The sequence below is a fragment of the Podarcis pityusensis genome, assembly GCF_964106645.2.
Source record: "Podarcis pityusensis genome assembly, chromosome: 14".
NCBI classification, from domain to species: domain Eukaryota; kingdom Metazoa; phylum Chordata; class Lepidosauria; order Squamata; family Lacertidae; genus Podarcis; species Podarcis pityusensis.
This window is the reverse complement of record NC_138039.1, coordinates 29,920,362-29,937,221: the sequence shown is the minus strand read 5'-3', so window position 1 is coordinate 29,937,221 and position 16,860 is coordinate 29,920,362. Positions and strand designations below refer to the sequence as shown.

Genomic DNA, 16,860 nt, shown 5'->3' with positions numbered 1-16,860 from the left:
GTAGTCAAGGGTATGCAGTACCAGAACCACACACACACATATATATATACACTATGAACAATATGTTTGTTTAACCTGGAGGTAGGCTGTATGAATTGTGTATTGTTTTGTAATGATTTGTTGGGTCTCTGGACCATAATAAAGATTGATTGAATATACAGTGGTGCCTCGCAAGACGAAATTAATCCGTTCCGCGAGTCTCTTCGTCTAGCGGCTTTTTTCGTCTTGCGAAGCAACCCTATTAGCGGCTTAGCGGATTAGCGCTATTAGCGGCTTAGCGGCTAAAAGGCTATTAGCGGCTTAGTGGCTTAGAAAAAGGGGGGGGCGAAAAAAATCTCAAGACTCGCAAGACATTTTCGTCTTGCAAAGCAAGCCCATAGGGAAATTCGTCCTGCGAAGCGCATCGAAAAACGGAAAACCCTTTCGTCTAGCGGGTTTTTCGTCTTGCGAGGCATTCGTCTTGCGGGGCACCACTGTATACACACACACACACGTGTGTCATTTTGGGGGGCTGATGCTTATGTGGACACCCTACTAAGGGCCCCTTGACTCTGGTATCCACAGGAAGCGGATGGCACAGTGGTCTAAACCACTGAGCCTCTTGGGCTTGCTGCTCAGAAGGTCGGCGGTTCAAATCCCTGCAATGGGCTGCACTCCCGTTGCTTGGTCCCAGCTCTTGCCAACTTAGCAGTTCGAAAGCATGCCAGTGCAAGTAGATAAATAGGTACACTGTGGCAGGAAGATAAACGGCATTTCCGGGCGCTCTGGTTTCCGTCATGGTGTTCCATAAGTGGTTTAGTCATGCTAGCCACATGACCCGGAAAGCTTCCTGTGGATAAACACTGGCTCCCTTGGCCTGAAGCGAGATGAGTGCCACAACCCCATAGTCACCTTTGACTGGACTTAACTGTCCAGGTTCCTTTACCTTTTACCTTACTCCAGTATCAACAGTGACTGATCGGCTGTTTCTGGGAAGCTGACTAGGGTGCTTGGAAGCCATAGCTGTCCCTCCTATTGTTTGAACACCACCCTGAGCACCTGATATTCAGAGGTCCTCTGCCTCTAAGATCGTATCCAGATCATATATCTAAAGCAGCTGTACACCTCTTTAGCAGTTGTGGCTTTCCACAAATAATCCTTGGAAGGATAGTCTGAAAAGGTTGTTACAGGAGAGGGAAACAACAGTGACCTTACTGTGGGTGTCTGCTATAGACCTCCAAGCCAGACTGAAGACTTGGATGATGCCTTCCTAGAGCAGATTACTAAACATTCAAAAAGGAGAGCTATAGCAGTCATGGGAAACTTCAGCTACCCAAATATCTGGTGGAAATAAAACTTTGCCAAGAATGTAAGGTCAAACAAATTCTTCAGTTGCCTTGCTGACAATTTCATTTCCCAGAAGCTGGAAGAAGCAACAAGCGAATCAACTATCGTGGACCTGTTCCTCACCAACAGGGAGGAACTGCTCAGTGAGGTAGAAGTAGTGGGAAACTTGGGAGGAAGTGATCATGTCCTCTTGGAATTCAGTATTGCAGAGGAAAGAGAAAGCTGAGTGTAGTGGGATGTGCACTCTAAGACTTTAAGAATGCCGATTTCAAAAAGCTTATAGAACTACTGGTTGAGATCCTATGGTCAGAAATGCCCCAAGAGAAGGGAGCTCATGATGGATGGGAGTTTCTTAAAGGTGAAATACTGAAGGCACATTCACAAACAATTCTAATATGAAATAAAAGTAGGAGGCATCTAAAGAAACCAGTGTGGTTGCATAAAGAATTTATGGATGAACCGAGATTTAAGAAGAGATGAATAAGAAAATTACAAAGGTAGGGTATACATGACTAGCCAACACTCGCAGGGAGAAGGTCAGGTGGGCTAGAGCCCAGGATTGCAAGAGAGGTTAAAAATAATAATAATGATGATGATGGTTTTTTTGGCTATGCTCAGAGCAAGAGGAAGAATAAGAATAAGGAAGTACTATTTCCTCTGTTTGAGAAAAAAGGAGAAATGCTATTGAGCGAGTGAGATAAGGCAGAACTCCTCAATACCTACTTTCCCTCAGCCTTTTCCCAAAAGGAAAACAGTGCCCAACCTGGTGATAGTATAATAAATGATGCAGAGAGGGAGCTGCAGCCCAAGATAGGAAAAGAGGCAGTAAGGAAACACCTAGCTGCTTTGAACTGCATCCAAGGGTATTAGCGGAATGTGCAGATGTAATCTCAGAGCCTCTGTCTATAATCTTTGAGAATCATTGGAGAACAGGTAATGTCCCTGCAGACTGGAGGCAGACAAATATTGTCCCCATCTTAAGAAATGGGGAAAAGAGAAGCCAGGTAACTAGTGACAGCTTGACATTCAAGCCAGGAAAAGTCCTAGAATAGATAATGAAACAGGTGGCCTGTGAGCTCTTGGAAAAGGAAGTTGTGGTTACTAAGAGCCAGGCTGGGTTTCTGAAAAACAAGTCATGCCAGACTAAACTTATTTTATACACACACACACACACACATACAGAGAGAGAGAGAGAGAGAGAGAGAGAGAGAGAGAGAGAATTACAAGTGTCAGGGGTTCAGGAGCAGAGGCAAGGGCAAGGGAGGAAACAGAGAGCGAGGGGGAGGAGGCAGAAGAAAAGATGAGTGATGACGACGACCCGAGATCTCCGAGTCTTTCCAGTGAATCAGAAGATTCACAGAAAGGAGCACCAGTGGCCAGGGCAAGGGGGGAGCCTAGGGGGACACCCCAGGAAGATAGAGCCAGAGGGGACTCAGAGGGGAGCAGTTGGAAATCGGGACCAGCGTCACCGCCAGAGAGCAGGGAAGAGGAAGGGCGCCAGGGATCAAGCGCTGGCAGCTCACAACAGGGGGGAGGGCACGAGTCAGGAGTGGCCACACCTCCATCGGGGAGCGAAGAAACGGTCAGACGGAAGGTGGAAGGTTGGGCGCGCGTGCCAAGTTCAAATGCACAGGAAGGTGGCGCAGTAGGCAGCCCGGAAAGGGAGCCAGGTCCTAAAGCCCGGCGCAAGGAGACAGGAGGGTCCGGGGGGTCGGCGTCAGAAGAATCCCGGAAGGAAGAGACCCAGGGGGGCAGAGGGACCCAGAGAAGAACAGTCAGGCGGAAAAGGTGGAGCAGGGCTAGGATATTAAGTTGGTGTACAAGGGGCGGAGACTCAGACGGAGCTTCGCCGATCTAACCATGAGACGTAGAGTTGCACGCAGCAGCTTGAGAATGGAAACTGTAACTCAATAAAGACTTTTATTTAATGATCGCTGGCTAGCGTGATCCTCTGTGAGCTAGGATCTGGAAGCAGCTCTGACAACAAGCTTGGTGGATCAGGGGAATGCTGTGAATGTAATGTATTTGGATTCAGTAAGGCTTTAGGCAAAGTCCTCCGTGATATCCTTGTGGGAAAGCTGCTAAAACGTGGGCTAGACAATGTTACTGTTAGGCGGATTTGTGTTGGCGGATGACTGACCAAACCCAAAGAGGGCTTACCAATGGTTCCTTGTCAGCCTGGGGAAAGTGACAAGAGAACTTTCAATGTACATTGTAGCTGTAATCTGCATCTGGAGAGACCATTTAGGGCAGCCAAGGTTCAGAAAAGGGAAACCAAAATAATGAAGGGAATGGAGTGATTTCCTGATGAGGAAAGGTTGCAGCGTTCAAAATAGTGAGGAAGAAGTGACACGCTAGAACAGGGGTCGGCAACCTGCGGCTCCGGAGCCGCATGTGGCTCCTTTAAACCTTTGCCACGGCTCCGGAGCGCCTCTTCCCTCATGGTGCAGGGAGCGAGGAAGAAGAGGAGGAGGGCGGCGGCAGGAAGGCGCGCCAGGGCGCAGCGGCGGTTCTCCCCTCAGGTGGACACTGCTGCCACTGCCACCGCCGGCACCTGCCACACACAGGCGCATCCACACGCAGGCGCATTCCCTTTTGCCATCGCGGCAGCCCGCCCGCCCGCCCGCCGGCCCTCAGGCCCTGCGCGCTGCGCCGCTTGACGTCGAGAGCCGCCCACCCAGGCCACGCTCTCCTCAGCCCCATGCGCGAGGCACCTGAGGCAAAGGAGAGAGAGCGCACACGCTTGAGGGAAATGGCGGGGCGGGGTTTGTGTGTGTGTGTGTGGGGGGGTGGCGGTGGTGCTTCGGGATCCTTTTCCGTGCCTTGCTTCTGAGTGGCCGCCGAGTTGAGGGAGAGCACCTGAGGTGAACCACAAAATGGGCCCGCCCTCCCTGTCAGGGAGGAAAGGGTGAATTACGTCAGTGACGAGGAGGGGGTCCAGAGGTAGCCAGCAGGAGAGGCGGGGGAGCACGAGAGCAATTGCAGAGGGAGGGGGGGCTGTTAGGCACCAAAATCCTGCATGCGGGATTTCCCCTGTTCTCTCGTGCCTATGCAATTCCTGCTCTTCTCCTTTCCCCCTCGAGATTTGCTGCAGAGACAAGCAAATGAAGAAGAAAGGGAAGAGTATTAGCTGACATGTCCCCGGATCCCATGGAAAGCACCACAGATTCCTTTGCTTACCAGCTCTTTTTATTTTAAGTTGGCTTCAAACCTGTAATTGTGTAGGTGTATGTATGTATACATATACACACATATTCATATCTCTTCCCTCTCACCTTCCTTTCACCCAGTTTCTCTGGCACTGGTTTATAAATGCTGCTATGTAGAAATGATGAGAAAGTTGCACCAGCAGAAGGAATGGATATGTGCTGTTAGTAAAAAGAGAGGGAGTTGAACTGCAGGGAGGGACAGACACTTTTCTATGTATTAATTTGTATAATGCCCTCTATGCACATGGTGCTTTGCAAAAAATGGATATGAGAGGTACCGTACCCCTCTTTGCTATCTGAAATACACTCAGGGAAAAGAGAGAGAATGGGGGAAGGGGAAGAATGTGTGGTTATTTACATTTGGCTTGTTTTGCGGCTCCCAGGTTTTTTTTCCTTCGAAAACGGGTCCAAGTGGCTCTTTTTGTCTTAAAGGTTGCAGACCCCTGGACTAGAAGTTTATTAAATTATACTTTGCATAGAGAAAGTGGATAGGGAAAAGTTTCCTCCCTACTACTGGAAGCCATGAACAGCCAAAGAAGCTAAATGCCAGAAAATTCAGGACAGATGGAACAAAGTACAGTGGTGCCTTGCAAGACGAAATTAATCCATTCCATGAGTCTCTTCGTCTTGCGGTTTTTTCGTCTTGCGAAGCACGGCTATTAGCGGCTTAGCGGCTATTAATGGCTTAGCGGCTTTGCGGCTATTAACGGCTTAGCGGCTTTAAGAAAAAGGAAACAAACTTGCAAGAACTCGCAAGACGTTTCGTCTTGCGAAGCAAGCCCATAGGGAAATTCGTCTTGCGGAACGACTCAAAAAACGGAAAACTCTTTCGTCTAGCGAGTTTTTCGTCTTGCGAGGCATTCGTCTTGCGGGGCACCACTGTACATCTTCATGCAGCTCATACTTAAACTCTGGAACTCCCTCCAGCAGGAGGCAGTGATGGATTCCAACATGTATGGCTTTAAAAGAGAATTGGACACATTCATGGAGGGGAAGGCTATTGGAGTTGAAGAACAGCTGGAGGGTCACAGGTTCCCCTTCCTGGTGGACATGTACACTGTACTCCATGTGTTGGCAACTTTGAGGCTGGACTACAGCAATGTGTTCTCTGTGGGGCTTCCCTTGGGTCTAGTTTGGAAGCTCCAGCTGGTGCAGAACCAGGCAGCCAGACTGCCGGTGGGTGCATTTGGCCGACAACATGTGACTCCGTTGTTAAAACATCTGTACTTGGCTGCCCATCTACTACTGAGCCAGGGTCAAGGTCCTTGAATCAAGCTACAAAGCTCTGAACAACTGAGGCCTGGGCTACCTTAGGGGACCCCCTGAACCCTTATATGACTGAGATCGTGTGCAGGCGTGTCATCCACTGCTTCCCAAGTCTGCTTCCCCAAGAAACTGAGCCATTAGTGCTCTGTCAATACAGATCCAGCAGGTGACTTCGAGTTAAGCCTTTCCTGGGAACTTTTATTTGTTCTCAGGCTTATGCAGACAACATAAACAGTTTCTGTGGTAGCTAGCTGATGATCTAAAAAAACCCAACCACCTGTGGTTTTTATTGTGTATGTATAATTGTTGTGAACCATTTAGATTTTGTTTTTTAAATCAAAGTTCAGGTCCCCAGTATTTTTAAAAGACAAATAAATAAACTAAGTGTCCATGTGTAGCTTCTTTTCTACTTTACTTGACACCTCACATCATTTTCAATCTCTGCCATTGCTCCTTCTGGGAGTTAAGTGTTTGATAAGTACTCTGAGAAACAGTCGGATGCCCATCTTCCCAAGGCTGCAGGCAGCAGCCGAATCCACTCTGCTGGTTTATGTGTATCATTTTCCTCAGCAGATTCTTCTTCCCTTTGCCCTCCCCCTGCATCCCCACCCAGACCTTTCATCTTTATGTGCTCAGCCATTCAGTGGCCTTGGGAAGAGGGAGCTCACTTTCATGTCTCTTTATTGTTTGCCAGTCCCAGGGAGAGGAAATCCAGGAGAAAGGGCCCTTTGTTTGCTAAAGAGCAAAGGGTGTGCGTGTGTGTGTGTGTGCATGTGTGTGTGCATCCATTTTGGCTTTACAGGTGGCCTAGGGCACCCTTCCCCAACCTGGTGCCCTCCAGATGTTTGGAGTGAAGCCCCAGCCAGCACAGCTGTTTGATCCATGTGTGGTTTAAAGATTCACAACCTTTATGAAAGGAGTGGAAACCTTTTGCACTTAGCAGCACCTACGGTAGACAGCTGAGGTCACATCCACACCAAACATTTAAAACACAGGGCTTTCCCTCAAATAATCCTGGGAACTGTAGTTTATCCCCCCAGTGCTACAATTCCCAGCTCCCTTAACAAACTACAGTTCCTGGGATTCTTTGCGGGGGGGGGCATGCTTTAAATATACACTTTAAATATACCAGGCAGAGGGCCTTCTCAGTAGTGGCACCTGCCCTGTACAACGCCCTCCCACCAGATGTCAAGGAAAGAAACAACTATCTGACTTTTAGAAGACATCTGAAGGCAGCCCTGTTTAGGGAAGTTTTTAGTGTTTGATGTTTTATTGTGTTTTTAATATTCTGTTGGAAGCCACCCAGAGTGGCTGGGGAGGCCCGGCCAGATGGGCAGGGTATAAGTAATAAATTATTACATTATTTTTATTGTTATGGATATGATCTGAACAGGTATAATTCACCTGCTCACGATCTGTAAGGTACAATGTGTTGTACTTCTGTCTAAATTATGTTAATTCTTTCCATGGATATGTATGCAAATTGGATGCAGACTGTGCAAAGAAAAACCTGGGTATTTGCAGAAAGGATCACTCTCCCATAAGTTCTATCCTCACATAGCTCCTGGCCTTGAAGCTTCTCTACCCCATGACTGTGGTAAGCCATCAGAAAGCCCGTTGCATGACATTTTTAGCAACCCTGATCAGCTCTGCTTCCTGGGCTGCCTCTTCCTGGAGCAGCAAAACCAGTCATGTCCTGTCACACATTTTGTGTTACTAGATGTCATGGGAGAGGAGGATGGAAGATGACTGAAGGGGGTGCAGAGTAGCTGTGTCTCCCTTGAGTGAAGGGATCTCCCATTTGAGCACAGCCTCCCCAGACTTGATCTCCCCTGCCCAGGACAAGGGGAACCTCATATTCCTGCCTCGCCAAGACGACTTGAGACCTTGCACATCAATGTTTAAAGGTCTCATCTGCTCATGTTGTCACAGCCTGGCAACGAGGTGTCTAAAAAAGCTTTCCTCCGAAACAGCAGGTACTCTCTGGGGAGCCGAATCGTTCTTCAAAGCCATGGCAGTGAATTCTAGCAACGCCTCTGCCAATAAAGTCAAGAATTGCCTTTTGCTCTAGCTATACAGAACTTCTCCTTCTTCCCTTGGAACCATATAAGGAGGAGGAGGGTCAGGAGGCAGACCCCTGCAGTTCAAATTATGCCCTGAAAGGAAGGCAAGATAACTCATAACTTTCAGGTTTAGACAACCGGGGTGGATGGCTTTATAGTGCAAAAATCCATACCCTACCAGGGAGACTCAGAATATTATGCTTGTTTTATGCTTTTCTTCATTCAGGGCTGTGTCCACCATATTCTGTCTGCTAGCACAAAGTCTCTTGCACTATTGGACAGGTGAGTTTTTATGTTGAGCGGCAGAGGAATTCAAAGCAACAGTTGTGCTAGAAGGAACTTGTTGCACAACAGATTGTGAAATTTACTGCACAGCAAAGTCACCAGAAAACCTGCTTATGCATTCTTGTGTGCAACCACGTTTTGCTGATGGCAAACCTTTCACCAGCAGACAAGTATGCTGCTAAGTGACTTTAATTAGCACCACAGCCTTTAGGTTTTACATAAGTGTATTCAGAATTGCAAGCATTCGTTTTTGTTTCATCTCATTTTAACATTTTATCTTTCTTTTTAAAGGGAAATTTACCAGAGAGAATTGGCATTTTACATCTGTTTGTGTGGCGGTTTATTCAGCTCCAAGTTCACTTGTTCTGTGATGACCAGATACAAATACACCAGTCTAATACTACTGCTCAGAAGTAACGATGGGGAGAAATTTGGTTCACGGGAATTCACATTTTAATGTGAAACTACCTAATCTTCATTCTCTGAAGCAATAAGAGAACTGAAACACAATTATCCCCAGGTTCAATCCTTTGCATCTCCAGGTAAAGCTGGAAAGTCACAAGCCAATCATTGTAGATATTATTGAGTTAGATAAGCCAGTGGTTTGACTCAGTAAAGAACTCTTTACTCCTGTATATTCATTGTTGTACGCATGAAATACAATTGCAAAATTCGGAGGTATGCGAAATTTGGAAAAGGGCTGTGTTTTGGTTTGTGCAGTGCTTCAGAAAGTGCAAAGGAGATGGATTTGGATCAAATTTCTTCCCCATCCTTGCCTCTAAAGATCCCCCAGGAAACATGGAAGGAAGAGAAGAAGACATGAAAACAAAGAGGGAGAATGTGGAAAGTGGGATCTAAAAGGTCTGCTTGCTGAGAATGGGTGGGAGCAGACCGGGGGTGGGGGGTGGGGGTGGGGAGACCAGCATCCTATACATAAATATAGCCTGACATGATTGTCATTACACTGGGACCGCCAGACCAGAACCGGCCCCCGGCCCATTTCACATCTCATCCCTGTCTCTTCCAGTGGTTGCTCCTGGTTAATTCAAAGGCAGGTTATTATCCCTCTGATAACCTCCCTCACCTGCGCCTCATCATTCACACTGTATCCTGGTGCAGGAGAAGGAAGGAGATGGTGAATTAATTTTTGTTGCTGTTGGGGGGTGGGTCGGGAATAAAATAACCGCAAGCTGTGTGCCAGGCAGAAACTGGGCACCCTTCCTAAGGCACTCTCTAGTGCCTAATTGATTTCATGATAAAGGGGAATGATTAGGACACAATGTAATTTTTCTCAGGGTGGGGGAGAGGGACAGAAATTTGGATGGGGAAGTGATGCCCTGCTTCTCCTTAGACGACCCAAGTTTCCAGGTGTAGAGAACTCCTGGGCCTCCAGATGTTTCAGCGTGGTGCTGATAATGCCAAGGTTGCAGGTTCGAGTTCCATAACTGACAGCTGCATATTCCTGCATTGCAGAGGACTGGACAAGATGATCCTCAAGGTCCCTTCCAACTCTATGGTTCTGTGATTCTCTGATTCTCTGATCTACAGCTCCTTTGGCTTCACTGACAGGCACTGACGGGTGTCCAAAAACATCTTGAAAGTCATGGGTTCCCCAGTCATTGAGACCAAGGCCTTCTACGGAGAACCCTCCAGCGGATTTAGGGTTAAAACCCTGAGCCATCTCCACAGTCTCACAGCTATGTGGGAGGGATTAAGTGCCTATAGTAGGTGTAGGTTTGCACAATTAAAGTGCAACAAATGCATTTAAAATAATAATAATAATAATTGACTTCTGGCGGCTTGAAAAATGATAGGGAAATCTGCTGTAAAGTATAGTATGAGCAAATTACTAATGGGACTAATGACTAAACAGCCCTCAAGCAAATCAGGATGAATACCAGGTGAGTGTTCATTGTCTTATGACTGCCACAGAATCAAATCAGCACAAATGCTCAATCAAGTTCCAGTATAGCTTGTTTCCAGGCTGTCACTATTTTCAAGTGGGATTCAACCACACATGGACAAATTTAGGTTGTGCGATTAAAGCTGATTGGGAGGTTTTTGTGCCACAATCTTACTTTCCTAAAAGATTGGACTTTTTTGTGATACGGAAAGTGATGGAAAAATGCCCTGGGAAGTGTGGAGTGATGCTCGATGCAACATCATCTAACCTTCCTGCAAACATATCAGGATGAATGCTCAATTAACAAATTATCTGGAATCGGTGGGCGGGGCATGCCCCATTTTACTGTTTTAGGGCTCTTCTGCTCGGGTCTTGCTTGCAGGTTTCCCATTGGGGCATCTGATTGGAACAGGGGGCTGGACTGAGGCCAGAGATGGAAGGAAGAGATAACCCGAACTAGAGAAGAATGGCAAATCAAATTGATGGACTATGCTGAAATGGCAAAACTAACTGGGAAGCTTAGGAATCAAGAAGACACGAAATTTAAAAAAAGAATGGGAAATGTTTATAATGTATATATAAAATCATTGTGAACAAGTCAAAACATTAGCAGGATCTTAAACACACTTGTGGGATGCGGGTGGTGCTATGGTGTAAACCACTGAGCCTTGGGCTTGCCAATCGGAAGGTTGGCGGTTCGAATCTCCGCGAAAGGGTGAGCTCCCGTTGCTTGGTCCCTGCTCCTGCCACCCTAGCAGTTTGAAAGCATGTCAAACTGCAAGTAGATAAATAGGTACCACTCCAGCAGGAAGGTAAATGGCGTTCCCGTGCACTGCTCTGGTTTCACCAGAAGCGGCTTAGTCATGCTGGCCACATGACCTGGAAAAACTGTCTGTGGACACACGTCGGCTCCCTCGGCCAGTAAAGTGAGATGAGCGCTGCAACCCCAGAGTCATTTGCGACTGGACTTAACTGCCAGGGGTCCTTTACCTTTTTAAAACACACTTGTAATGTAATAGAACGTATAGATAACCTAGGAAGATGAAAAATTGGAGAAGTATTGATAGGTAGTTGAAAATTGAACCAATAGGACCCATGGAAGGGATGGGGGGGAAGTCAGGAGATTCAGAGTAATATCGATAATTAGATTGGGAATTGTTTTGGTTGTATGTTTATATTTTGGAAAATCAAATAAAAATGTATTATTATTATTATTATTATTATTATTATTATTATTTTTAAAGGAACAGGGTGCTGGACTGGATGGGCCATTGGCCTGACCCAACGAGGCTCTTCTACTGTTCTTCTGTCCTATCCCATTCCAGTTTGGCAAGTACCAAATCTCAGACCCTCCACGTGTCCCTATTTTCCAGGGGTGGTCCCGAATTTACAGAAGCCATCCCGGTTTCTGATTTGATCCCTGAATGTCCCACTTTTCCTTAGGATGTCCCTATTTTCTTTGGAAAAATGTAGGAGGGCATGAATCTCTCCCTGACGACTGAGACTCTTCCCTTCTGATTTATATCTAGAGGGACTTTTCACAATTGCACCTCTAAAGGTGTACCTTTTCGTTAGGGCAAGTAAGGAGCAGTCCACCTTCTGGATACCTGCACAAGAAACTGCTCTGCTTCCTAACTGGAAGGAAGAAGGTGGTGTTTTGTGCCAAAATGCAGCAGACAGTCTGCTGCATCAATGGCTACTCTGGAGTCACAACAGTCTTTAATTACGTGATTGATTTCTCATGGCACAGTCTGAGAACTACATTTTTACACATTGCTCCATCCGTATCTAGACTAGCAGCTTCCCCTTCAACTTGATGGAGTGCTCCTCCCTCCTTGGTCTAATCAGGACCACACGCTCCATCACAGAATAATAGGAAAGTGGAAGAGCTCTCTTCATTTTATTCTCTACTCAGCCTAATACAAGACTGACAGCAACATCTAAGGCAGAGGTGGAGAGACTCTAACTTCTGTCCTCCCTCCCTGACTATTCGCCAAACCCATCCCTGACCAGGAAGTGCCCACAGCAGATATCCACCCAACCCTTTTCTCCAGAATGACAGAACATAAGAAAAGCTCTGCTGGCTTAGGGCAGAGAACTGTCTACTCCAGCATCCCTTTTCCATGGTGGCCAACCAGGTGCCCCTGTGGGAAGCTTGCAAGCAGGACCAGAGCACAACAGTAGCTCTCCCCTTTTGGGATTGCCAGCAACTGGTGTTCAGAAGTCATCTTGAATTAGATTGACAAATGGTCTCAATCAGCACAAGACAGTTTCCTATGCCCCCAAACAGCCTTTCCCTTGGGAGTTCAAGTCCACAAGAACATAAGAAGAGCCCAGCTGGATCCAAAGGCCCACCTAGCTAATCCAGTCTCCTATTCTCACAATGGCCAACCAGTTGCCCCAATTGGAAACCTACAAGCAGCATCTGAGCATTTAAAGCACATTTGGAGCATGCGGCTTCCCCCGAGGAATGCTGGGAACTATAACTGATATGTTGCAGAGCTGCAATTCCCAACATCCTTAGCAGTTCCCAGTGTTCTTTGGGGGAAGCAATGTTCTTTAAATGTATGGTGGCACTGTAAAGGCACCATACATTTAATGCACACTTAAAGAACGTGGATCTGAAATTAGTATTCCGTATTGAGAGAATTGCACTCAGTACCTGCCCTGGGGCATTGTGGTCTCCTCTTACTTAAGACATTCCCTTCAAAACAAACACTACGGCTGGGTCCTACAAGTGTGGAGTAGGTACACAGAGAAGGGGAGAACCATTGCAAAAGGGGCTTTTATCCATGTCACAAGCACTAGGGCAGAAAAAGGATAAGTACAATGAATGGTTATTGCCTCCCTGCTACATATACCTGAGGGACGTTCGTGGCGCTGTGGTCTAAACCACTGAGCCTCTTGGGCTTGCCGATCAGAAGGTTGGCAGTTCGACTCCATGCAATGGGGCGAGCTCCCGTGGCTCTGTCCCAGCTCCTGCCAACCTAGCAGTTCGAAAGCACACCAGTGTGAGTAGATACATAGGTACCGCTGTGGTGGGAAGGTAAACGACATTTCCGTGCGCTCTGACACCCGTCATGGTGTTCCATTGTGCCAGAAGCAGTTTAGTCATGCTGGCCACATGACCTGGAAAGCCATCTGTGGACAAACGACGGCTCCCTTGGCCTGAAAACTGAGATGAGCGCTGCAACCCCACAATCGCCTTTGACTGGACGTAACTGTCCAGGGGTCATTTACCTTTTACCTACACCTGAGCATGATGCCTAACACTTTCCAGCTTTGCCAACAATGCCATTGTTGTCAATGGAGTGTGGTGGATCCATGTCTCCCACTTTAAACTTCCAACATTTCTCAAGTGCTAAACCTGGAGCTTTTCAGTACTTCTTGCATGAAACCAGCCCTTCTACAAGTCCCTATCCCAAGATGCAGAGATGTAGCTCAGTGGCAGAGCATCTCCTTCGCACACAGAAGGTCTCAGGTCAATCCCTGGGGTCTCCAAGTTGGCCTGGTGGGGTAGACCCCTGCCTGAAACCCTGGAGAACTGCTGCCATTCAGCGTAGGCAATGCTGAACTAGAGGAGCAACTGTATCTTTCATAGAACCAGAAAACTGTGGAGTTGGAAGGGACCCCAGTCTTCATGTAGTCCAACCTCCTGCAATGGAGGAATCACAGCTAAGAAAACCCTAACAGATGGGCATCCAAGCTGTGTTTAAAAGCCTCCTGCGAAGGAGAGTCTACCACCTTCCCAGCTCATCTGTTCTACTGTTCTTACCATCAGAAATTATTCCTCAAGTTTTGTTGGAATCTCTTTTCCTGTCACATGAATCCATTGGTTTGGATCCTCCCCTCTGGAGCAACACAAAACAAGCTTGCTCCATCTTCCACATGACAGCCCTTCAGATATTTAAAAGATGGCTATTGCGTCATCTCTTAGTCTTCTCTTCTCCAGGCTAGACATACCCAACTCCCTCAACTGTTCCTCATAAGGCTTGGTTTCCAGACCCTTGATCATCTTGGTTGCCTTCCTCTGCATGAGTTCTAGTTTGCCAATATACTTCTTAAATTGTGGTGCCCAGAACTGGGCACAGTACTCAGTGTGGTGTGATATAAGACAGTATAATGGTACTATTACTTCCCTTAAACTGAACTATTACTTCAGTTGATGCAGCCCAGAATTGCATTAGCTTTTCTTGCTGCAGCATCACACTGTTGACTCATGTTAAGCTTGTTGTCTACTAAGACCTCCCAGATCAGGGGTAGGCAACCTAAGGCCCGGGGGCCGGATGCGGCCCAATCGCCTTCTGAATCCGGCCCGCGGACGGTCCAGGAATCAGTGTGTTTTTACATGAGCAAAATGTGTCCTTTTATTTAAAATGCATCTCTTGGTGACTTGTGGGGCATAGGAATTTGTTCACCCCCCAAAAAAAAATATAGTCTGGCCCACCACATAGTCTGAGGGATGGTGGACTGGCCCATGGCTAAAAAAGGTTGCTGACCCCTGCCCTAGATCCTTTTCACATATACTACAGGCAAACCAGGTGTCTTCCTTCCTATATATGGGCATCTGATTATTCCTGCCTAACTGTACAATCTTACACTTGTCCCTATTGAAATGTCCAAGTCATTTATAAAACTGTTGAACAACACCATGCCCAGGACAGAACCTTGCAGCACCCACTTGTCATGCCCCCCCCCCCCCCATGACGGGGAGTCCTTGGTGAGTACTCTTTGGGTTTGGTTAGTCAACTACCTACAAATCCACCAAACAATATCATGAGGGACTTTGCCAAAAGCCTTATTGAAATAAAGATATGCTACATCTACAGCATCCCCCTGATCCACTAAGCTTGTAACTATCAAAATAAGACATGAGGTTCTCCTGTGTCCCAGAGGAGAGACCAGAGCTCAGAGCTCAGTGGTGGAGCATCTGCTTTGCACGCAGAAGATCCTCGGTTCAACCCAGGGGCATCTTCAGGTGGGGCTGGGAATTTTCCCTCTTGCCGGTTGGGGCAGACAGCACGGAGCTAGATGGACTTGGTATCCAAGGCGGCTTTCTCATTTCCCGTTTCTCCCCCCCCCCCCCCGCAACTTCCAGCCGGTCCACGCCCCCCTCTCCTCTCCTGCTTTCCAGATCTCCCCAAGACCCACATCGATTGACTCCTTAACCCCCCAGCCCCCCAACAACTGCAGCTGATAAGCCCGACCCCACCCTCGAACCTCACCCCGCGCTGGCCGGTACAGGGGTTGGGGGCTCGGTCGGCGAGAGGCTAGAGCGAAAGCGCTCCCCCCTTGCTACTGAGAGCTCTAGCAGCCGAGGCAGCGCGCGCGGAGACAAAGAAACTCCGGAGTCCCCCCCCCCTCGCCCAGCCCACCCACACACTCCTTCTCTTGCAGCCCCCCTTCCACTCCATCGCGCCCCCTTCCTCATCCTCCTTCCCCAGAGAAAAACCATCCTTTGTAACCGCACTCCCCCCCCCCCGCAGAGGTTTCCCTTCTCCTTTGTGAACCCCCCGCCAGCATCATTTCGCATCGATCCCTCTTTTTGGAAAGCCACCCCCGAGCTAAAAGTGTCCCCTACCTTACAAGCCCCCCTCCGCCACGCCCCCCTGCCCGAACCAAATCAGAGCTTGATTTCCCACCCCACCCCACCCGGCTACTCCAGCCCGGCTCCAAGCCCCCTGCTTCTCCCAAACTGTTTTCCCTTAGCCCCCTCCCCCATCGCGCCCCCCACAACAAGAGCCACCTGGATCAGAGCGCAAGGACGCACGGGGGAATCGAACCCGGCTCCATTGTTTCTTTTTTACCCGATTTCCAGCTCGATCTCGGAGATGTCCGCGAAGATGAGGATCCCCACCAGCAGCGTGAGCAGAGCCAGCGTCCAGCCCCGGCAGGGCAGCGGCGGCGGCGACGGCATGGCTCCGGGGCTCAGGGAGGGAGGGAGAGAGAGACAGAGAGAGACCGGCGGGGCTCGGCTGGGCTGCAGCCGCCGGGGCGCCTCCTCTGCCGGTCCAGAGGCGAAGAAGGTCCCGAGCGCAGGAGTTTGGAGATCTCCCGAAAGAGAGACCCCACTCCCACCCCTTACACACACCGCTGAGTACAAGTTGAGGGCTCCCTCTTCTCTCGGGGGTCACCGCCTACTGCATCCCCAGGCTGGGAAGCTGGGCTTTCATCCTCGCGAAAGGGACCAGCCAGGACAGAGCCGCCTCCTCCTCCTCGCCAAGATTTCTTGACACTGAGAGGGGAGAGAATGAGTGAGAGAAAGAGAGAGAGAGAGAGAGAGAGAGAGAGAGAGAGAGAGAGAGAAGCCTCCCCTCCTTCCCTCCCTCTCTCCTCCCCCTCTCCAATCCTCCCTCCTCATCTACAGCCTTTGCAAAGTTTCTCTCTCTCTCTCTCTCTCTCTCTCTCTCTCTCTCTCTCTCACACACACACACACACACACACACACACACACAGCGGAATCCCCCTCCAGTCCCAAGAAACAAAACACATCTGTAGATAGACATCTCACAAGGCCAGCAGTAGTAAGAACCATTTAGAGAGCACTTGTCAGAAATCCACTTTGTTGTCCCCCTTACAACCTGGTAAGGCAGGCCACCGTTTTCATCTCTGTCCCTCTCCTTTGAAGAGTGGAGTTTCCATGCCTGGCAGATTGAGGCTTCAAACTTGTGTCTTCTCTAAGGACAGCTGAGTGTTTGGGGTGTTCCCTTTTGGGTTAGCATCTAGACCAGAGGTAGCCAATGTGATGCATTTTAGATGACTCCCGTTATTCATGCTGTCTGGAGCTGATGGTAATCTGGCAGTCAGG

General features: G+C 48.4%; 1 protein-coding gene across 1 annotated transcript in view; it reads right to left on the bottom strand.

Moving 5' to 3' along the window:
- Nucleotides 1-16,370, bottom strand: part of ST8SIA2 (ST8 alpha-N-acetyl-neuraminide alpha-2,8-sialyltransferase 2) — a 34,295-nt gene extending 17,925 nt beyond the window's left edge. Inside the window, exon 1 of the mRNA XM_080982208.1 lies at nt 15,860-16,370. Within this exon, the coding sequence (XP_080838334.1) occupies nt 15,860-15,969 (110 nt within the window). The 5' untranslated portion in view covers nt 15,970-16,370. The remainder of the gene's footprint in view (nt 1-15,859) is intronic.
- Nucleotides 16,371-16,860: the final 490 nt, after the last annotated feature.